We start from the raw sequence: 22,869 nt of genomic DNA, 5'->3' as shown, positions 1-22,869 counted from the left end.
AGTGGTGTCCTCATCAAGCAACCTTTTGACAGAACCATGGACAGGACCCATGGTGGAAAAAGTACCCAATAGTCATACTTGAGTAAAAGTAAAGATACCTTTGATAGAAAATGACTCAAGTAAAAGTGAAAGTCACCCAGTAAAATATTACTTGAGTAAAAGTCTAAAAGTATTTGGTTTTAAATATACTTAGGCCTAAGTATCAAAAGTAAAAGTATAAATAATTTGAAATTGAAATAGGAATGTAGTGAAGTAAAAAAGTTGTCAAAAATATTAATTGTCAATTACAGATACCCCCCCCCCAAAATACTTAAGTAGTACTTTAAAGTATTTTTACTTAAGTACTTTACACCACTGGACAGGACCTTATCGTGCTTTCACGACAAATGGGAACTTGGAAAAAAACGAGGTCAATCATGACATCAATAATCTGGAGGTCGGAGCTCTAGAAAGATGCCCGAGTTTCCGGCTTGGAATTTCGAGTTGGATAACCATTCAAAATGTTGTTTTTTTCATGTCGGAGCGCGTTTTTTTCGAGTTCGCAGTTGACTTGAATGCACTGAAGTCGGAGATTTACGAGTTTCAGTTGTTTTGAACACGACAAGAGCCACTGCACCAACCTCCCTGTAATCTGTGACAGAGACATGCTCGGATGTGTATATACATTCCCATGCAAAAATGTCGCCTCTTCCTCTCTGACCCAAATAATGTATGGAATTGAATGAAATATGCTAATTTAGGACACGAGAACAAAACACAAAAGCGGCAAGCCACGTTTTAATGTACAGATCCCATTAAGAAATATATTATCGGGTATAGCATATTGTAACGACCCGGTATTGTGTTCTGTGTTCGTGGGTGTGTTATTGTTCTCATGGGTGCTAGCGGGGGTTAAATATGCCAGGACAGACGGAAAGGTTGGGGGGGTATGATGGGTAATCCCGCGGGGTTTTTAAATGCATGTTACTGTCTCATTTCTCTCTCTTCTGTTCGGGAACCTGATCTGCTCCTATGAGGGTGACCCTTAACTTGACATGGTATATTTGTGTACGTTCGGAATTTAGCGGCGTGGGCTGTGGCCTGAACAATAGCCCAGTTTAGGAATAAACCTGTGTTCTGCCCTGCACACCTGGTGTCCATCTCTTTTTCCTTTATGACCCAGCTGGGTCATTACAATATATTTCAACGCTTGTGGGCCATAATGACATAATTTACGCCACTGCATCGGATGCCACAATTGCATTGTATTGGTGGAGCCTTGTGTCAGTCATCGTAAAGATTAGGTTGTGACAAACAGCTAGCGAGTGGGCGTTCTACCAGTGTGCTGTGAACAACATTAGCGTGAGCAACAGTAGTGGAGTAGGCGGTTCGCCTTCAAAATAAAAGTAATACTTTTTTTTAATTTTTTTTTAGCAGACGCTCTTATCCAGAGCGATTTACAGGAGCAATTAGGGTTAAGTGCCTTGCTTAAGGGCACATCAACAGATTTTCACCTAGTCGGCTCGGGGATTAGAACCAGCAACCTTTCGGTACCCACTAAGCTACCTGCCGCTCTATTGAAACTGATGCAATCAGATAAAAATAGTTGAATGATGCCACAACTGGACTAGATAATGCTAAACAAGGTTGGAATGTTGTTATGTAAATTCAACAAATGAGAATTATTAGCTAATTTGACAAAAACATGTAATAATCTTTTGAAATAGCAGTGGACGTATTTGAATTCAGAATTTAATTGGGGGCATACTTATATGCACTGTACAGCCTAACCTATGGATTGTATATCCATGAAATGGTCTATCAGCCTACTCAGTGACAGCCACAGAACACAACTATGTAGAGTTTACGCATTATCTAGGCCAATTCTGGCATGATTCTACTATTTTTTTTACATCTGTTTGTATGTTTCAATTGGGGTCTTTTATTTTGAAGACAAACCGCCGATTCCACTATTGTTGCTCACGCAAATGCTGCTCACAGCACAGTGGTTGGAGTGCTGCGGTTTAGCTAGCCAGTGAGTCATTTAGCTATTAAACTCACCCACTGCCGGTCTGGCCAAGAAACTGCACTTTAGGAGCATTACTTAATGCTAGGTAGCTAATGAACTGGCTAGCTAGCGATTTAGCTAGCTCAATAAAGTAGGGCCCTAGTGTGTTTCTCCACAGTCTACAACTTGCCTTTGCCTGCCTAGCAATACTGCAGTCATGTCCGCGGCAGGAGATTTTGGAAACCCTCTAAGGAAATTTAAATTGGTCTTTCTTGGCGAGCAGAGCGGTAAGTGTACATTGAAAACTGTGTTGGGTAACGTTAGCCTAGGTTGAAGATGGTATATATTTTGAAACTAGACATTAGCTAAATAGCTAGTTATGTGGTCAATAGCTTGCTAGCAAACTTAGCTTTTAGCTGGCTAGCCAGCTAATGCCAGCCCTGTTCATCCTGGGCGAGTCCCTTTTAAATCGATATCCACCGACTGCCATAATTGAATCGCCATGGTCTCAGTATTATCTAGCTACGATTACCGATCAGTGATATTGCATCTTTCTGTGATATAAAATGTTTACGTTGCTAACTAATTTATGGTTAGTTAGGTAACTAGTTGGCAGTTTAAGCCAGTTTGCTATCCTAACTAATGTTTTCGACACAGGTCCGGAAACTTGCTAGCCTAACTAGCTAGTTAACTAAACTAACAAGCTGTTGTTGGGAGACGAGTTGTTGCTAGTTCACACACGGCTTGTAACGTTAACTAAAATAAATCAAAACATGAACCACTAACCTAGCTAGATGCTACATACTACGACTGTACAATAACTAGCCCCTATATAGCTAGGGTTTGCTATGGTGTGTTTATTCAATCAGTCAGAGATTTCAGATTTGTCTTTTGTGTTCAGAGCAGCTGTAAAGTTTTCGGTGCTAACCATCTCAGTCGTCACTCTTGCCAAAGACGGCCTCTATGCCAAGAAAGACGTCGCATTGGATGTCAAACCAAGTATCAAGGGTATATGGTTGATTTATAGACTCATGCCTGCCAGCCAGTACTGTCTTTTTCTCTCATGTGGGGGAGTGGGGACTTCATATTGTACATTTTAACAGCTCTCTGTTCTCATGATGTGGTGGCAATTGTATATCTCCTTTAAAAAGCAACACCATTCTTATAAAACCACTTGTCTATCTCTGATTCTGAGAATCAGTTGCGCTATTGTATATGCTGGATGGATCAGCGATACTCGTAACCCAACTTTCCTACAACATAGATTGCAGACAGAACCACCCTGATTTGAGGCCTGTGGTTTTCAGAGGCCTTTTGTTAGCCTGCACCTGTGGATTTGTCAACAGAACCTGCACCACAGTGCTTATCACATCTCTGTGTCTTCCCTGACTCCATTCAAGATGACAACAGGTTTCAGCCCTCTGGAGCTCTCACCACTTAGTTGGTTTCTCAGACCTCTAGTTAGTGGATGGGCTCCCTGTTTCAATCACAATTCTTTGAGACACAAGGAGAGAAAGATCTAATTGAGCAGGAAAGAGTGGGGTTTGGGGCTTTAGAATGCAAATGCAGTAGTATGATGGATATGTATGATACTGCATTGAGGGAGAGCCAAGGACTGGAATGATGCCTGGGTGACCAGCCTGATCACAGCACTGCTGAGGGGGTGGGATGGTATGGAGGCGGGCTGTACGTCAATCTGTTCCTCTCATCATAGGCAAGGCTATAAAGTGGTCTATCCTATATACCACTGTCAGCAACAAACATCCCCCTCCTCTAACCAGAACCCATGCTACACTTCAATTAGATTTATGTGTTTGCTTGTACTGCTGACAAACCTGTGTGATGTGTTTCTGTTGAGATTGGGGGAGGGGAGTAGTAATGTGGAGGATATACGGCTGTGATTTAGTTTGCTTTCTGCCCCAGAGGAATTAAGCTTGACCTCTAGGGCTGTGATGATGCCAGTATCGCAATATTTGTGACTGGATGACATGTTTGTTTCCATCATTAGGGCTGTTTTCCTTTTTTGTGACCAACTTTTTTTTATTCAGTTTTGTCATTTATCTTTTTCAGAGGGGGGGTTACAGGTACAAAAACAAATCAAATAAATGCATACAAAGATAACCCAAACCATTCACCCCCTCAGTCCACATCCTCCCCAACCCAAATAAAGCATGCCTTTCCCATCCCACCCATCAACCAAGGTTGCTTATCAGTCCCCTTCCCACCATCGTCCCCTGATTTATCCCCTTAGGTTCCCCCCAGTCCCCTGTCCTCACCCACAAACAGCAGCCCTCCCTACCCAGTTCCCCCCGCCCTGCACTATCATTACAGGGTTGCAGCATAACCGTGAGTGGCAGCCTTACCTATGAAATGTCTTTAAAAACTTATTTTTTTATGGTCATAAGGTATTGAGAAATAAATAATAGTAAGACATAAAATAAGTAACCATTTACCCCTTCAGACCTTTACATTTAAGTTTACAGACTTAAATAATTAGGGTGGGTAATGAAGGGCAAACAATTATAGAAATGGGGGAAAAAGTTAGCTAAATAAAATAAATGCTAGCCTGAACAGTCAAATATCATTATTATTATTATTATTAGCAATATGGACTAAATTACCTTAAACATGGGGGAGGGGGGGAAGCCATCTATCCTAAACAGTTTAGCCCATAGGGATGCAATGTGCTGTAGCCCCACAAGGAAGCAACCTCAGTCTGTATGGCACTTCAATACAGTGCATCCGGAAAGCATTCAGACCCCTTAACTTGTTTTATATTTTCTAACGTTACAGCCTTATTCTAAAATTGATTAAATTGCCCCCCCCCCCCTCATCTACACACAATACCCCATAATGACAAAGCAAAAACAGGTTTTTAGAAATGTTTGCAAATATATTAAAATTATTAAACTGAAATCACATTTACGTAAGTATTCAGACCCTTTACTGTACAGTACTTTGTTGAAGCACCTTTGGCAGTGATTACAGCCTAGAGTTTTCTTGGGTATGACGCTACACGCTTGGCACACCTGTATTTGAGGAGTTTCTCCCATTCTTCTCTGCAGATCCTCTCAAGCTCTGTCAGGTTGGATGGGGAGCGTTGCTGCATAGCTATTTTCAGATCTCTCCAGAGATGTTAGATTGTGTTCAAGTCCGGGCTCTGGCTGGGCCACTCAAGGACATTCAGAGACTTGGCCCGAAGCCACTCCTGCGTTGTCTTGTCTGTGTGCTTAGGGTTGTTGTCCTGTTGGAAGGTGAACCTTTGCCCCAGTCTGAGGTCCTGAGCGCTCTGGAGCAGGTTTTCATCAAGGACCTCTCTGTACTTTGCTCTGTTCATCTTTCCCTCGATCCTGACTAGTCTCCCAGTCCCTGCCACTGAAAAACATCCCCACAGCATGATGCTGCCACCACCATGCTTCACCGTAGGGATGGTGCCAGGTTTCCTCCAGACGTGACGCTTGGCATTCAGGCCAAATAGTTCAATCTCGGTTTCACCAGACCAGAGCATCTTGTTTCTCATGGTCTGAGAGTCCTTTAGGTGCCTTTTGGCAAACTCCATGCAGGATGTCATGTGCCTTTTACTGAGGAGTGGCTTCCGTCTGGCCACTCTACCATAAAGGCCTGATTGGTGGAGTGCTGCAGAGATGGTTGTCCTTCTGGAAGGTTCTCCCATTTGCACAGAGGAGCTCTGTTAGAGTGGCCATTGGGTTCTTGGTCACCTCCCAGACCAAGGCCCCAATTGCTCAGTTTGGCTGGGCGGCCAGCTCTAGGAAGAGTCTTGGTGGTTCCAAACTTCTTCCATTTTAAGAATGATGGAGGCCACTGTGTTCTTGGGGACCTTCAATGCTGCAGAAATGTATTGGCGCCCTTCCCCAGATCTCGACACAATCCTGTCTCTGAGCTCTATGTACAATTCCTTCAACCTCATGGCTTGGTTTTTGCTCTGACATGCACTGTCAACTGTGGGACCTTTTATATAGACAGGTGTGTGCCTTTCCAAATCATGTCCAATCAATTTTGAGTCTCATAGCAAAGGGTCTGAATACTTATGTAAATAAGGTATTTCTGTTTTTTATTTGTAGGACATTTGCAAACATTTTTTAAACCTGTTTTCGCTTTGTCATTATGGGGTATTGTGTGTAGATTGAGATTTTTATTGATTTAATCAATTTTAGAATAAGGCTGTAATGTAACAAAGTGGAAAAGGGGAAGGGCTCTGAATACTTTCTGAATGCACTATATATTGTCCATTCCTCTTTAGTTGGCGTGGAGTCATTGTCTAAATGTCCTGGAACATAGGCAATATAATAATGAAGTCCAGTGTTCACTAATAACAATTGTGTACCTTTTACCCAAATGAGGGGGTTCTCTCATTGTTTTGTGCTGAGGGCAGCATCACAGCCATTGGCTACGCTGCGTGATTGTGCGTGGATCAGAGTATGTGAGTGGAGCGAGGAGTGGAGCATGTCCAATTTGACTGGAGGGTGGAGCGAGTTTCCCAAAGGCTGAAGCGTCGGCCTTCTCGCCAGCTCCAATTTTGCTCCAGTAGTGCTCACGTCACAAGCTCAGTGCATGCCCTGCCCAGCATGCATTTTTAGTCTACTTGTGTGTTGCTATAGCCCCTTGCTTTAGCGACTTTCATCTAGTACGCTAAATTTTTTCATAAAGAAACTGATAAAACACACTGGTGAAAAATCATTGTAACTTACAAAGATGAGGATCAAGCGCTGTGTGGTGTGTGGGGATGTAGAGTCCACAACTAAAGAATAATTGTGGAATCAAAAAAGACGGGTATCCCGAAAGCATGATGGTGTACTTACTAGGTGCACATGCTAACAGAAAGGAAGGAGGTGGGTAGCTAGCTAACTGTGTCATTGTAGCAAAGTCTTTATAAACACAAAATCTGATCTTAAAAGTTAAATTTTCGTTCTATTATCTTTACAATATGCCATCATTGATTTTGGCCCAATAGGCCTGGCATATTACCTCTTTCAAAGAGCTTTCCATTTTGATAGGGTTACTTTACCTAAAATCCTTTAGGCCGTCCTACAGAAAAAAATAAAGACTACGCATCCCTGCCCAGCCTGGCAAGAGGGGCCCGAAGGGTGTTTGGCATCCCCAGTGGCTCTGCAAGCGCTGAGAGGGTATTCTCCGCTGCTGACCTGCTTGCTAGGCATGAGCCTGAAGCCACAGACTCTGGCCAAACTCATGTTTCTAAAAATGAATTCAAAGGCACTGTAGATGGAGCCTAATAAGGCATTTTTCGTTTAATTTGTATTTAATTCTAAGTAAGTCACAGCCTATTCAAATCATATGGTTTGGTTTCAATACTTCAAACCTAAATGGTAGGTCCAGGTAGTCACAAAAATAGATGGGTGTTGGTTAAATCGTGATTTTAATGAATGGCGTGAATTTGGAGTGGCAGTTTCCCCCCCCTTTAAGCAAGGAGCGTTTTTTAGCAGAGAGGTTGGAAAGGACGTGGAGCGCCGGCGCGATGAGCTGGATTTCCAACTGCTCAATTCCGCTCACATACTCTGGCGTGGATAGCATACCTGAATATTGAGCCAGCCAAATTGGGGTTAGCCTAAATCTGTCGACTCGTCCCATTGTGTGTTGGGCTTGATGTGCTAATCAAATAAGTCTTGAGCCTCCTTGGCAGTGGAAAACATGTTGTATTCTGGAAGGTCAAGATGAGTTTTGCCGGGTGGATGAAGCCGCATCTCCGGTTTAGCTTGCGTAGCTGGGATCTCACATTGTTGTAGGTCGCTCTCTGTTTCAGCTGTTGGGCACTCAGGTCTGAGGAGATGCTGCTCCTCATCTCTGCATAGGTCAGATCCCCTGAATCCGCTGCGAGGTGAACAATTTAAGAACTGTGGATTCGTACAATCATACACCGTGACCCGCACATTGAATTAACAGGATTTTTTTTCTTTTGTGAATCTGTTTTAAAATGTTGGGAGATCGATTTCCCCTTCTAGCTTATTTCGCGCTGTTTCCAGGTCATGGAGTCGCCCCTCTGTCACACTGGCCACTGTCCCCAAACTTTCCACTTTTAGTTGAGTAGGTACAGTACATTCGGAAAGTATTCAGACCCCTTGACACACCTGTCTATATTAGGTCCCACAGTTGACAGTGCGTGTCAGAGCAAAAACCAAGCCATGAGGTTGAAGGAATTGTCTGTAGAGCTCCGAGACAGGATTGTGTCGAGGCACAGATCTGGGGAAGGGTGCCAAAACATTTCTGCAGCATTGAAGGTCCCCAAGAACACAGTGGCCTCCACCATTTCTTAAATGGAAGAAGTTTTGAACCACCAAGATTCTTCCATGTGTTGGCCGCCCAGCCAAACTGAGCAATCGGCGGAGAAGGGCCTTGGTCAGGGAGGTGACCAAGAACCCGGTGGTCACTCTGAAAGCGCTCCAGAGTTCCTCTGTGGAGATGGGAGAACCTTCCAGAAGGACAGCCATCTCTGCAGCACTCCACCAATCAGGCCTTTATGGTAGAGTGGCCAGACGGAAGCCACTCCTCAGTAAAAGGCACATGACAGCCCGCTTGCAGTTTGCCAAAAGGCATCTAAAGGACTCTGACGATGAGAAATAAGATTCGCTGGTCTGATGAAACCAAGATTGAACTCTTTGGCCTTAATGCCAAGCGTCACGTCTGGAGGAAACCTGGCACCATCCCTACGGTGAAGCATGGTGGTGGTGGCAGCATCATGCTGTGGAGATGTTTTTCAGCGGCAGGGAGACTAGTCAGGATCGAGGGAAAGATTAATGGCGCAGAGAAATCCTTGATGAAAACCTGCTCCAGAGCGCTCAGGACCTCAGACTGGGGTGAAGGTTCACCTTCCAACAGGCCATCGACCCTAAGCACAAAGCCAAGACAACGCAGGAGTGGCTTCGGGACAAGAATCTCTGAATGTCCTTGAGTGGGCCAGCCAATTCCTGGACTTGAACCCGATCGAACATCTCTGGAGACACCTGAAAATAGCTGTGCAGCGATTCTCCCCATCCAACCTGACAGCGTGAGAGGATCTGCAGAGAAGAATGGGAGACACTCCCCAAATACACTACCGGTGAAAAGTTTTAGAACACCTACTCATTCAAGGTTTTTTCTTTATTTTTACTATTTTCTACATTGTAGAAAGTGTGCAAAGCTGTCATCAAGGCAAAGGGTGGCTATTTGAAGAATCTCAAATATAAAATATATTTTGATTTGTTTAACACTTTTTTTGGTTACTACATGTTTTCATAGTTTTGATGTCTTCACTATTATTCTACAATGTAGAAAATAGTAAAATTAAAGAAAAAACCTTTTGAATGAGTAGGTGTTCTAAAACTTTTGACCGGTAGTGTACAGGTGTGCCAAGCTTGTAGCGTCATACCCAAGAAGTCTCGAGGCTGTAATCCCTGCCAAAGGTTCTTCAACAAAGTACTGAGTAAAGGGTCTGAATACTTATGTAAATGTGATTTCCGTTTTTTATTTTTAATACATCTACATAAATAACTAAAAATGTTTTTTCTTTGTCATAATGGGGTATTGTGTGTAGATTGGGGTGGGGGACAATTTAATCCATTTTAGAATAAGGCTGTAACGTATCAAAATGTGGAAAAAAGTAGAGGTGTCTGAATACTTTCCGAATGCACTGTATCCACTTTAGAAGTGGGAAGTGCAAGGGATTCATTTATCGGTTTTAATTGCAATTCGAGGGCTGAGGTAATTTCCTCACAAACAATCTCTTGGATAGTATTGGCCAACTCTTTCTGTTGTCAGGTTTTGAGAACCGCCATGTTCACACAGGTGAATTATGAACGGACAGAATATGCCAGCTACTGGAGCGAAATACAGCTGCTATAGTTATTTTGCAAAAGAAAAGCAACGAGAAAGCCACGCATTTTAAATGCATGCCACTAGAACCAGTGCTAAAGAAGTTAAATCTGCTTCGTGTTTTGTTTCTTTGCCATGATACTAACGAGTATCGGGATACTGATATCGTCCTGCCCCTACTGACCTCACCCCACAGACATTTATGTAAGTAGGGTTTTCTGCACTGGTGTGAGAGTAACACTGGATCAGAGTGAGAAAGTACCTGCTGCCTTTTCATGTGCACACACAGGCCTAGTCAGTATAAATCCCTCACCGCTGGGAAACACACACAAACACACTTCACACTCATAGGTTTTTGTCTGATATGTAATGTCCACAGACTCCCATTAAGCTGAGTATAGATTTTTAAGTGACTTTACATGGTAAGTAAAAATAATGTTAAACAAACAACTCCCTTGCTAGACAACTCTCTTGTGTTTCTATTAATTCAATGCAATTTTGTATTTAGGATGTGGTGGGCCTCTACATTTTGGCTCATTAAACATTCTTTTGAACTTTCCCATCTGCAGACCGCCTTTGTCTGCCCACTGGCACTGACTACAGAACAATAGGAGTGGGAACGGGTATAGGGGGATAGAGCTGACAGGAGGCTCATGTCCGGGTGGGGTGGGGGGGGGTTGGGGTCCTACCATGATGGAAATGGGAGGTGGAGGTTTGGAGAGGAGGGGTGCACATGCTAGTTCTGGAGGGGTCTGGAAAGGATGAGGGGTTTGGGAGGAAAGGAGAAGAGGATATGTGAGTTTGAGGATCGGTCTTCTAAGGAAGATATTTCACCTGTTTAAAAAGAGGTAGGGCACACAGACACTCACTCACCTTCTTAGGTACATAGATTGCCAGCAGTGCATATGAATAATTAAAAAAGGTGTGAGAGAGAGAGGGGAGAGTTTAAAAGCTGAGGAGAATTGAGGCCAACTCACACATTTTTTACACATTCCTCTCTGTGTCATTTGTCTTCCACCCTCCCTCTGCTCTCGTATCCTCTCTTTGGGCTGAGATTAACAACATTCAGTGGGTCAGAAGAAGGGCTCACTATAGAGAAGGGGAATGGGTGGAACTAGCCCTCTTTGCAAGTCTCGTTCTCACACTGAAGTGTCAGTAGCAGCTTCCTAGTGTGTCCAGCTGTTTTTCTGTACAGATTTGTACAGGAGAGTAAAGGCATCCACATTCTTCCCATCCGAAACAGTAATCTTCTCTGAGAGATTCAATAGGCTATCATCGTTAAAGCTGCAATATGTAACTTTTTGGGCGACCTGGCCAAATTCACATGGTAATGTGAGTTATAGATCTGTCATTCTCATTGAAAGCAAGTCTAAGAAGCGGTAGATCTGTTCTGTTTTATTTCTATGCTTCCCGTTAAGTTTTTGCGTCTTTTACTTTCGATTTTGTACACCAGCTGAAAATGTAAATATTTTTGCTTATGGAAAATATATTTCACAACGGTTTAGATGGTCCAATGATTTGCTACACTGTGTATTCGGAAAGTATTCAGACCCCTTGACTTTTTCCACATTTTGTTACGTTACAGCCTTATTCTAAAATGGATGAAATTGTTTTTGTCCATCAATCTACACAGAATACCCCATAATGACAGAGCAAAAACAGTTTTTTTGTGTGTGTTTGCAAATTTATAAAAAAAAATTAACATATCACATTTTCACAAGCATTCAGACCCTTTACTCAGTACTTTGTTGAAGAACCTTTGGCAGCGATTACAGCCTTGAGTCTTCTTGGTTATGACGCTACAAGCTTGGCACACCTGTATTTGGGGAGTTTCTCCCATTCTTCTCTGCAGCTCCTCTCAAGCATCGCTGCAAAGGTATTTTCAGGTCTCTCCAGAGATGTTCAAGTCCAGGCTCTGGCTGGGCTACTCAGAGACTTGTCCCGAAGCCACTCCTGCGTTGTCTTGACTGTGCTTAGGGCCGCTGTCCTGTTGGAAGGTGAACCTTCGCCCCATTCTGAGGTCCTGAGCGCTCTGGAGCAGGTTTTCATCAAGGATCTCTCTGTACTTTTCTCCGTTCATCTCTCCCTCGATCCTGACTAGTCTCCCTGCCACTGAAAAACATCCCCACAGCATGATGCTGCCACCACCATGCTTCACCGTAGGGATGGTGCCAGGTTTTCTCCAGAAGTGACGCTTGGCATTCAGGCCAAAGATTTCAATCTTGGTTTCATCAGACCAGCGAATCTTGTTTCTCATTGTCTGAGAGTCTTTAGGTGCCTTTTGGCAAACTCCAAGCGGGCTGTCATGTGCCTTTTACTGAGGAGTGGCTTCCGTCTGGCCACTCTACCATAAAGGCCTGATTGGTGGAGTGCTGCAGATATGGTTCTCCTCCTGGAAGGTTCTCCCATCTCCACAGAGGAACTCTGGAGCTCTGTCAGAGTGACCATCTGGTCGTTGGTCACCTTCCTGACCAAGGCCCTTCTCCCCCGATTGCACAGTTTGGCCGGGCGGCCAGCTTTAGGAAGAGTCTTGGTGGTTCCAAACTTCTTCCAGTTAAGAACGATGGAGGCCACTGTTCTTGGACCTTCGATGCTGCAGATCTGTTCCTCGACACAAGCCTGTCTCTGAGCTCTACAGACAATTCCTTAGACCTCATGGCTTTTGCTCTGACAGATACTGTCAACTTTTGGACCTTTTTATACAGACAGGTGTGTGTGTGTGTGTGCCTTTCCAAATCATGTCCAGTCAATTGAATTTACCACAGGTGGACACCAATCAATGGAAACAGGATGACCCGGAGCTCAATTTATAATCTCATAGCAAAGGGTCTGAATATTTATGTAAATAAGGTATTTTTGTATTTGTAATATTTGCAAAAAGTAAAAATAACTTTTCGCTTTGTCATTATGGGGTATTGTGTGTGTGTGTGTTTAATTTTTTTTTGTAAGGTTGTAATGTAACAAAGTGGAAAAAGTCAAGGGGTCTGAATACTTTACGAATGCACTGTGGTGGTTCTGTCACAAAATGAAATTAGGTGAACTTTTTATTTTAGCAACCAGGAATTGATGGAGCGATTTCTGCATAGTGCATATAAACTCAGCAAAAAAAGAACCATCCTCTCACTGTCAGCTGCGTTTATTTTCAGCAAACTTAACATGTGTAAATATTGGTATGAACATAACAAGATTCAGCAACTGAGACATAAACTGAACAAGTTCCACAGACATGTGACTAACAGAAATTGAATAATGTGTGCCTGAACAAAGGGGGGTGTCAAAATCAAAAGTAACAGTCAGTATCTGGTGTGGTCACCAGCTGCATTAAGTACTGCAGTGCATCTCTTCCTCATGGACTGCACCAGATTTGCCAGTTCTTGCTGTGAGATGTTACCCCACTCTTCCACCAAGGCACCTGCAGGTTCCCAGACATTTCTGGGGGGAATGGCCCTAGCCCTCACCCTCCGATCCAACAGGTCCCAGACATGCTCAATGGGATTGAGATCCGGCCTCTTCGCTGGCCATGGCAGAACACTGACATTCCTGTCTTGCAGGAAATCAAGCACAGAACTAGCAGTATGGCTGGTGGCATTGTCATGCTGGAGGGTCATGTCAGGATGAGCCTGCAGGAAGGGTACCACATGAGGGAGGAGGATGTCTTCCCCGTAACGCACAGCGTTGAGATTGCCTGCAATGACAACAAGCTCAGTCCGATGATGCTGTGACACACCGCCCCAGACCGTGACGGACCCTCCACCTCCAAATCGATCCCGCTCCAGAGTACAGGCCTCGGTGTAACGCTTATTCCTTCGACGATAAACGCGAATCCGACCACATCTGCAGTCCTCATGCCTCCTTGCAGCATGCCTAAGGCACGTTCACGCAGATGAGCAGGGACCCTGGGCATCTTTCTTTTGGTGTTTTCAGAGTCAGTAGAAAGGCCTCTTTAGTGTCCTAAGTTTTCATAACTGTGACCTTAATTGCCTACACTCTGTAAGCTGTTAGTGTCTTAACGACTGTTCCACAGGTGCATGTTCATTAATTGTTTATGGTTAATTGAACAAGCATGGGAAACAGTGTTTAAACCCTTTACAATGAAGATCTGTGAAGTTATTTGGATTTTTACGAATTATCTTTGAAAGACCGGGTCCTGAAAAAGGGACGTTTCTTTTTTTGCTGAGTTTATTATGATGTATTGGCCTTCAAGTTTTTTTGTCTGTTTGTGCACAGAAATACATTTCTCCAGGCAAGCCAAAGTTCGCAAGCCAAAGTCTATGCCCCTTTGTCGGTGATTGCTCAACAGTAGGGATTCTTCAATTAAGTGTTTGTCATTCAACGATAGACGACTCGTTTTATGCAAATTTTTGCACTTGAGAAATACTGCACCAAACATACTAGTTGGATACAAAAATGTCAATGACAGATTTCTTGAGTTATCTTAGATTAATGCTGACTATTTTGAGGAAGTGTATACTGGCTACAGCCTCTCAAGATGGACAAACGGTACTATTGCCGCTTTTTCAGAGTTTGTGAAGCGAAGGTCGTTGGTATGGGAGCACACTCGTTCGATTCGCCAGCCGAACCAAAGGATGTGGAATCCTTAAGTGTCATAGTACTCAGGAAAACGGGCACGTCCTTTTGTCTGACCACACTTTGAACTGGAGTAGACCAAGTCACCAGGGCAGTCCGGGCTCACATACATGCAGTGGATGATGTCAATGTACCAGTTTTAGTCCTAGTGTCGTCTGCAGCAGTATCATGTGGTTCATCTTCATATTGACTCCTGAAGTAGACATGTTTTCCTCTGAGTATGTCTGCTTCTGTCAACTGGCTATTCCCCTCAGTCTTTGGTGGGGTCTCTCTCGACCAGCTAGTCTGCCCTGCATAGTGCATACCGTCCTCCCTACCAGCAGCACTGACAAAAACAGGGAAGGGGGCAGTCTTGAACTCCAACTACCCCAAAGGGATTCCTGTCAGGAATGCTACAGGTGGGCCATAATGGGGTCAAGTCCTACCTTCTAATGTTCAGGAACATTTGATATGGGCAATGGGAAAAGCTGTACTGTTCGATTGGGAATCCAGCCATTTTTGTTTCTCTGCTTCTCTCCCTCCATTTCTCCCTGTGGCAGCTACAAGGTATTCTCAGTCACATCATGTCATGTTCATATACTGGTCAGAGTTACAGTTGCTCCACAGAATGATTTACATGTAGTGGGAGCCTTTGCCGTCTGGCATTCCTATGTCACAAGAATGTCACTCTTATCTTCCCTTCCATACTTAGCCCATGCTGGGGATTGGTGCCACGTATCTCCTTCCCCTTGTGCCCTGATTCCTTCTTTTCATCACTCAATGGCACAAGAGCTGCTCCATTCTCATGCATTCAAGGAGAAGTCTCCAGTTTCATTGCACTGCCCACAGAAGAAAGGCAGCCATAAGCAGGGTTGGAAATTAACACCTGCCAAATGCGGGTACATTTTGTAATTTGCGGGTAAGAATGTATTTTTCACCAGCCATGTTGGCGGGTGGTCACACAGAGCATTTGGGAATTATTATTTTTTTTAATCCAAAGGTCACATGTAGAAGTTGGTCGAATTGACAAGAAAGACTACTAAAGTGTGACTTTGTCCTTGTGTTTCTTGGTCAGTTATATATTGTGTTCACACGCTAGGTTGTTTTTTTATGTTCGTTTGAGTTTGCTGCAACTGTCTGCTGCTAGGAAGACATCGCCGTCTGAGATTTTTTTTCTCCATATCAAATCAAACAAGGGAGTGCCCAAGTTACCACGGTAACGGCCCGTCTCTTAAAGCAGCACCTGAACATTTTTGTCTCACCTAATGATTGTGCTTGATTTGAGCATGGATCACTCCTAAACTTTTTGATTTGATTAACTTTTAGTCATTTATCATTATAACACTCATACTTTAAATGTTCTCCTAGATTTATTTGTGTGCTTCTACATTTCTACTTAGAAGTACTACTTGTAAAAAAAATATATAGAAATCTCAGCATAGACCCCTGAACTATAATAATAAATAAGCCATATCAGTCTTTTGTGGTGGAGTAGGCACTTTGTTGGTTCTTGATGTTCAGTTGTAGATAGAAAAGTAAAAACAGAAACAGTTCTACATCTATTTTCTTTTAACATTGGTTAAAAGACGCAGGTCACAAAAATTAAATTAAATGAAGCTATATACCCCATTTTACATCTTACTAGTGATACATTTATGGTTTTAGAAAAACATAAAGCATGCTCATCCGTAGTTGTTTTTTTTTTGTTGGAATTTTTTTTTGGGCTGGTAAAAAATGAGTGTCTGGTAGATGTTTTTGTTTTTATCTACCTGCCACAGTGGCTGGTGAACCAACATTTTAATTTCCCACCCTGGCCATAGGGCCACACATTACATTTACATTTTAGTCATTTAGCAGATGCTCTTATCCAGAGCGACTTACAGTTAGTGAGTGCATACATTTTTCATACTGGCCCCCCGGTGGGAATCGAACCCCCAACCCTGGCGTTGCAAACCGCCATGCTCTACCAACTGAGCTACACGGGGGGCTCGCTGCTAGGCTTGTCCTTGGTGTGTTTTAGAGGTCACACAATGGGCAGGCTCCCCATCTGGCCCTCTAACATGGTTAACCTAACCTTGTGTAATGGTGTGTCTCATCATCTGAATGAATGACAGGACCATAAGGTCAGGCTGAGCCACAGTTTCCCAATCTCCCCTAGCTAGTAGGCCCATTAAATGTAGCAAAATCTACACTACTACCTGTCCCTAGTGCGCAAATCCTGCACACATTCGTCCCAGTGTTGTTTAGTGTAGTGGGATATCGATGGTACAGATTGCTGTGTGTACTGTGATTCTGAACACTGCTCTGAGGCTGTGTTATTGAGAGCTCTGCTCAGGATCCATGACTTGAGGCCTACCCAGCCAGGTGCAACAGTGACACAGCGGTAATATGATAGAGGGTCCGGGTGAGACATACAGGGAAGGGGTAGAAAGGAGGAGGGAGGGGCAGGTTGTACTGGAAATTAATACTTGTGCATTCCACAATGTGGTAGTCTGGAGCAATGAAACAAAATGCTGTCCATTCTTCTTGCTTTTCCTCTGCCTCTTTTCCCTGTTTTTAATCCCCCTCTAATTTCCCATGAGTGTTGTCACATGCCAGTGCAGGGTGGGGAAGAGGGAGTGTTGGCGGCAGAGAGCCAAGTCTGGGCCGACACTGCCACTGAGAATCTCCCAGCATTCCTTAGAGGGTTTTTTCCAAGTCAATTCAAAAACCCTAAATAATTTCTTATAATTTTTACAGATGTTATTTCACTCTGAAATCACTAGTTGATTTGCAGTTTATATTGTGGTGTTGGGTTTGTAATGGTGAGCCTGCAGACTCAACAGACAGCTCCTCATGGACTCTTACTCCAGGCCTCTTGATGGTTGGTTGGTGGAGTGAAGTCATACAGTTGTGCTGAGCTGTGGCCTGCAAATTGACTGAGGAGTTGCTGGAGAATTGCTGCACCAAATCAGGCTATAACATGTTGGTTCATAGAAATTGAATGATTCATTCTATTTCTGTGTTAGCTATGTAAAATGAGACGTGTCTGTTTTGTCAGTGCTATCTGCCAGTCCTACTGGTGTGTTACTTGCCCTTCAAGACTGTAATACATGTTTTATTAAACAGATTAATGGGGTCATAAAAATGTTGGTCATAACATGCGTCTGTCTTGTTTTTCAGTGGGGAAGACTTCATTGATTACCAGGTTCATGTACGACAGCTTCGACAACACCTATCAGGTGAGGCTAGACTACAGACACAATTTAATCTGGATATGATAGTTAGGGCTAGGTTTATGACGTCATTGGTCTCAATGCCTGACCCTAGTCCTGGTCCTACTACAGCGTCAGCAGGCTTTTACTCCAGACCAACACTAACACACTTGATTCAGCTAGTCGGTCTTTATGAATAGCCATTTGAGTCAGGTGTGTTAGTGCTGGGCTTGACTGCACTGTAAAAAAAAATTATAGTTTCAACTAATTTATTATTATTAAGTAACTGGTTCCACAGCCTTTTTATTTTATTTTTATTCAACTGTTTGGTAAGTGTTACCTGAACTTAAAATGTTTAGTTGGCCAAAACTTGGCTCCAACTTATGCTGGAAAAGGCATTGTTCATCACCAAACTGTTCTTGGATGGTTGGGAGAAGTTGCTCTCGGAGGATGTGTTGGTACCACTCTTTATTCATGGCTGTGTTCTTAGGCAAAATGGTGAGTGAGCTCACTCCCTTGGCTGAGAAGCAACCCCACACATGAATGGTCTCAGGATGCTTTACTGTTGGCATGACACAGGACTGATCGTAGCGCTCACCTTGTCTTCTCCCGACAAGCATTTTTCTGGATGCCCCAAACAATCAGAAAGGGGATTCATCAGAGAATGTTTTACCCCAGTCCTCAGCAGTCCAATCCCTGTACCTTTTGCAGAATATCAGTCTGTCCCTGATGTTTTTCCTGGAGAGAAGTGGCTTCCTCGCTGCCCTTCTTGACTCCAGGCCATCCTCCAAAAGTCTTCGCCTCACTGTGCGTGCAGATGCACTCACACCTGCCTGCTGCCATTCCTGAGCAAGCTCTGCACTGGTGGTTAGCCAAAAAGAACATCAAGGATATCAACCACCCGAGCCACAGCCTGTTCACACCGCTATCATCCAGAAGGCGAGGTCAGCACAGGCGCATCAAAGCTGGGATCGAGAAACTGAAAAACAGCTTCTATCTCCAAGGCCATCACTGTTAAATAGCCATCACTAGCCGGCCTCCACCCAGTACCCTGCCCTGAACTTAGTCACTAGCCGGCTACCACCCGGTTACTCAACCCTGCACCTCAGAGGCTGCTGCCCTATGTACATAGACATGGAATCACTGGTCACTTTAATAATGGAACAATAGTGACTTTAATAATGTTTACATACTGTTTTACTCATTTCATATGTATATACTGCATGCTAGTCAATGCCACTCAGACATTGCTTGTCTTAATATTGATATCTCTTGTTTTTTTTCCTCATTTCTTTTAAATGTGTGTATTTGTATTGTTGTGAATTGTTAGATCCTACTGCACTGTTGGAGCTAGGAACACAAGCATTTCGCTACACCCACAATATAATCTGCTAAATATATACAGTTGAGAGAATGTCAAGAATGTGCAAAGCTGTCATCAAGGCAAAGGGTGGCTACTTTGAAGAATCTAAAATATATTTTGATTTGTTTAACACTTTTTTGGTTACTACATGATTCCATATGTGTTATGTCATAGTTTTGATCTCTTCACTATTATTATACAATGTAAAAAAAGAGTAAAAATAAATAAAAACCCTTGAATGAGTAGGTGTGTCCAAACCTTTGACTGGTACTGTATATATTTAGCAGATGATATTGTGGGTGTAGCGAAATGCTTGTGTTCCTAGCTCCAACAGTGCAGTAGGATCTAACAATTCACAACAATACAAATACACACATTTAAAAGAAATGAGGAAAAAAAACTAGAAATATATCAATATTAACACAAGCAATGTCTGAGTGGCATTGACTAGAATGCAGTATATACATATGAAATGAGTAAAACAGTATGTAAACATTATTAAAGTCACTATTGTTCCATTATTAAAGTGACCAGTGATTCCATGTCTATGTACATAGGGCAGCAGCCTCTGAGGTGCAGGGTTGAGTAACCGGGTGGTAGCCGGCTAGTGACTAAGTTCAGGGCAGGGTACTGGGTGGAGGCCGGCTAGTGATGGCTATTTAACAGTGATGGCCTTGAGATAGAAGCTGTTTTTCAGTCTCTCGATCCCAGCTTTGATGCGCCTGTGCTGACCTCGCCTTCTGGATGATAGCGGTGTGAACAGGCTGTGGCTCGGGTGGTTGATATCCTTGATGATCTTTTTGGCTATCCTGTGACATCGGGTGCTTTAGGTTTCCTGGAGGGTAGGCTATGTGCCCCTGGTGATGCGTTGTGCTGACTGCACCAGCCTCTGGAGAGCCTTGCGGTTGTGGGTCGTGCAGTTGCCGTACCAGGCGGTGATACAGCCCGACATGATGCTCTCAATGGTCCATCTGTAAAAGTTTGTGAGGGCCAAGCAACATTTCTTCAGCCTCCTGAGGTTGAAGAGGCGCTGTTGTGCCTTCACCACGCTGTCTGTGTGGGTGGACCATTTCAGATTGTCAGTGGTTTGTACGCCGAGGATCTTGAAGCTTTTCACCTTCTCCACTGCGTTCCCGTCGATGTGGATGGGGGTGTGCTCCCTCTGCTGTCTCCTGAAGTCCACGATCAGCTGCTTGTTTTGTTGATGTTGAGGGAGAGCTTATTTTCCTGGCACCACTCCGCCAGGGCCCTCACCTCCTCCCTGTAGGCTGTCTCGTCATTGTTGGTAATCAGGCTTACTACTGTTGCGTCGTCTGCAAACTTGATCATTGAGTTGGAGGCGTGCGTGGCCACGTAGTCATGGGTGAACAGGGAGTACCCTTGTGGGGCCCCTTTGTTGAGGATCAGCGTAGTGGAGGTGTTTCCTACCTTCACCACCTTGGGGCGGCCCGTCAGGAAGTCCAGGAACCAGTTGCACAGGGTGGAGTTCAGACCCAGGGCCCCAAGCTTAATGATGAGCTTGAAGGGTACTATGGTGTTGAAGGCTGAACTGTAATGCGATGGCAATTGCATCAGCTGTGGATCTATTGGGACGTTATGGAAATTGAAGTGGGTCTAGGGTGTCAGGTAAGGTGGAGGTGATATGACATAAGTGAGTGCTACGGGGCGATAGTTATTTAGTTCCGTCACCTTTGCTTTCTTGGGTACAGGATCAATGGTGGCCATCTTGAAGCAAGTGGGAACAGCAGACTGGGATAGGGAGAGATTGAATATGTCCGTAAACACTCCAGGCAGCTGGTCTGCGCATGCTCTGAGGACGCGACTAGGGATGCCGTCTGGGCCGGCAGCCTTGCGAGGGTTAACAAGCTTAAATGTCTTACTCACATTGGCAATGGAGAACGAGAGCCCACAGTCCAAGAGCCCACTGTGTTATCCTCAAAACGGGCGAAGAAGGTGTTTAGCTTGTCCGGCAGCAAGATGTTGGTGTCCGCGACGTGGCTGGTTTTCCCTTTGTAATCCATGATTGTCTGGAGTCCCTGCCACATACATCTCGTGTCTGAGCCGTTGAATTGCGACTCCACTTTGTCTCTTATTTGGGCACCTTCACTAAAAAAGTATGTGGAACTAGTTACACACACAATGCTTTTGACATACAATGTTTTCAACTTAAATATTTGACACATGTTGACATGCATGATTACATTGTGCATGTTCATTTTATACAGTAATTGTTATTCAACATGTCTGAGCCGACAAGGTGAAAAATCTGTGCCCTTGAGCTTAACCCTAATTTGCTCAGGGGTGGATGACCCTTTCACTTCACAGCATTCCAATCTTCCTGCTACGCCACCATGTCTGTGTCTATTATCAGTTAATCTGACTATTCTCTCATCATTGATTTGATTTGCTCATTTCAGCAATTTGGGGGTTTTCTGTATAGTTGTCTAATGTTGTGTGGCATATTACTCTGTTTTAATGTTACTCCTTAATCACTATGATAAATAAAATAGTTTTACTTGAATGTATTTTTAACAGAGCCGAGATTTACTTTGAATTGCAAAGTGTAGCAAATATAGGTGAAATCAGTCATTGACACATACATGGTGGTGTAGCAGGAAGATCGGTACGCCGTGAACCAAGAGAGTTCAAATCCCAGGTGAGGACATGTCGAATAATAATTACTGTATAAATTAATATGCGCTCACTACAGATCCCGGCTCGATCCTGGGCTGTGTCACAGCCGGCCGCGACCGGGAGACCCATGATGCGACGCACAATTGTCCCAGCGTCGTCCGGGTTAGGGGAGGGTTTGGGCAGCCGGGATGTCCTTGTCCCATCATACTCTAGCGACTCCTGTGGCGGGCTGGACGCATGCACGCTGACACTGTTGCCAGTTGTACGGTGTTTCCTCCGACACATTGGTGCGGCTGCCTTCCAGGTTAAGCGAGCAGTGTGTCAAGAAGCAGTGTGGCTTTGCAGGGTCGTGTTTCGGAGGATGCATGGCTCTCGACCTTTGCCTCTCCCGAGTCCGTACGGGAGTTGCAGCGACGGGACAAGACTGTAACTACCAATTTGGATATCACGAAATTGGGGAGAAAAGGGGGTATAAAAAAAATATAATCATATTTTTAAAAATGAATATGCACAATGTAATCATGAATGTCAGCGTCTGTCAAATATGGAAGTTGAAAACATTGTAGCCTGTCAAAAGCACCGTGTGTAACTAGTTCCACAGCCTTGTTTAGTGAAGATGCCCAAATAATAATTTCTAGTTGAAGGAACATGAGTTGAGCGCAAACATCATTTAAAGTTGACTGAATTTTTGCCTACTTTTTTTCAAAGTTGGAGCTAATTTTGGCCCAACTAAATAAGTTAAGTTCAGCTAACACTTTGATCGAAAAGTTGAGTAAACGCTGTGGAACCAGTTACTTAATAATAATGAGTTTAACTTTTTTTTAAGTGTATAGGCAATATGTTTGTTCCTTCATTTCAGTTTAGTTTAACTACAGTACTAAAGCCTTTCCTTATCAATCTACCATCATAATTGTTAGGAGAACATTGTCTCATTCTCTTCATTCTTTTACATTTCCAGGCCACAATAGGAATAGATTTTTTGTCAAAAACCATGTACCTCGAAGACAGAACAGTAAGTTTTACTTTCTCTTTTTTAAATTCCATGAAGTGCTAATATGCTGATTTGTCATAATATACTGATTATGAGTGGAATTGGTTCATATTTAAGTGAGTCTGTGTTAGTCATGACTGTGGCATTATGTTATCATTTTACTGAGTAATGTTACATTTCATTATGGTGATTTTGAAAATGTCTCCCTTCAATCCAGTCTCATTGAAATTAAAAGATGTACCCATTCACTGGCACGCACGCACACCCCCCCCACCCAATCACACAGGTCTCTGAGTCCGTACTGTATCCT

The 22,869-nt window shown here is 43.6% G+C and overlaps 1 protein-coding gene across 4 annotated transcripts in view; it reads left to right on the top strand.

The window, feature by feature from the left end:
• The first annotated feature begins 1,981 nt into the window (after positions 1 to 1,981).
• Positions 1,982 to 22,869, top strand: part of rab6a (RAB6A, member RAS oncogene family) — a 32,607-nt gene continuing 11,719 nt past the window's right edge. For 2 of the 4 annotated variants that reach the window (XM_084170734.1, XM_084170735.1), the window contains exons 1-3: positions 2,039 to 2,274; positions 17,540 to 17,598; positions 22,527 to 22,580. In XM_084170734.1, the coding sequence (XP_084026860.1) occupies positions 2,205 to 2,274; positions 17,540 to 17,598; positions 22,527 to 22,580 (183 nt within the window). In that variant the 5' untranslated portion in view covers positions 2,039 to 2,204. Of the gene's footprint in view, positions 2,275 to 17,539; positions 17,599 to 22,526; positions 22,581 to 22,869 lie in introns of all 4 variants that reach the window. The other 2 variants (XM_084170737.1, XM_084170736.1) reach the window with 2 other exon arrangements.

This window comes from Coregonus lavaretus, assembly GCF_964263955.1.
Source record: "Coregonus lavaretus genome assembly, chromosome: 10".
NCBI lineage: Eukaryota > Metazoa > Chordata > Actinopteri > Salmoniformes > Salmonidae > Coregonus > Coregonus lavaretus.
Note: the sequence above shows the minus strand (reverse complement) of the source record. Positions and strands in the feature narration are given on the sequence as shown.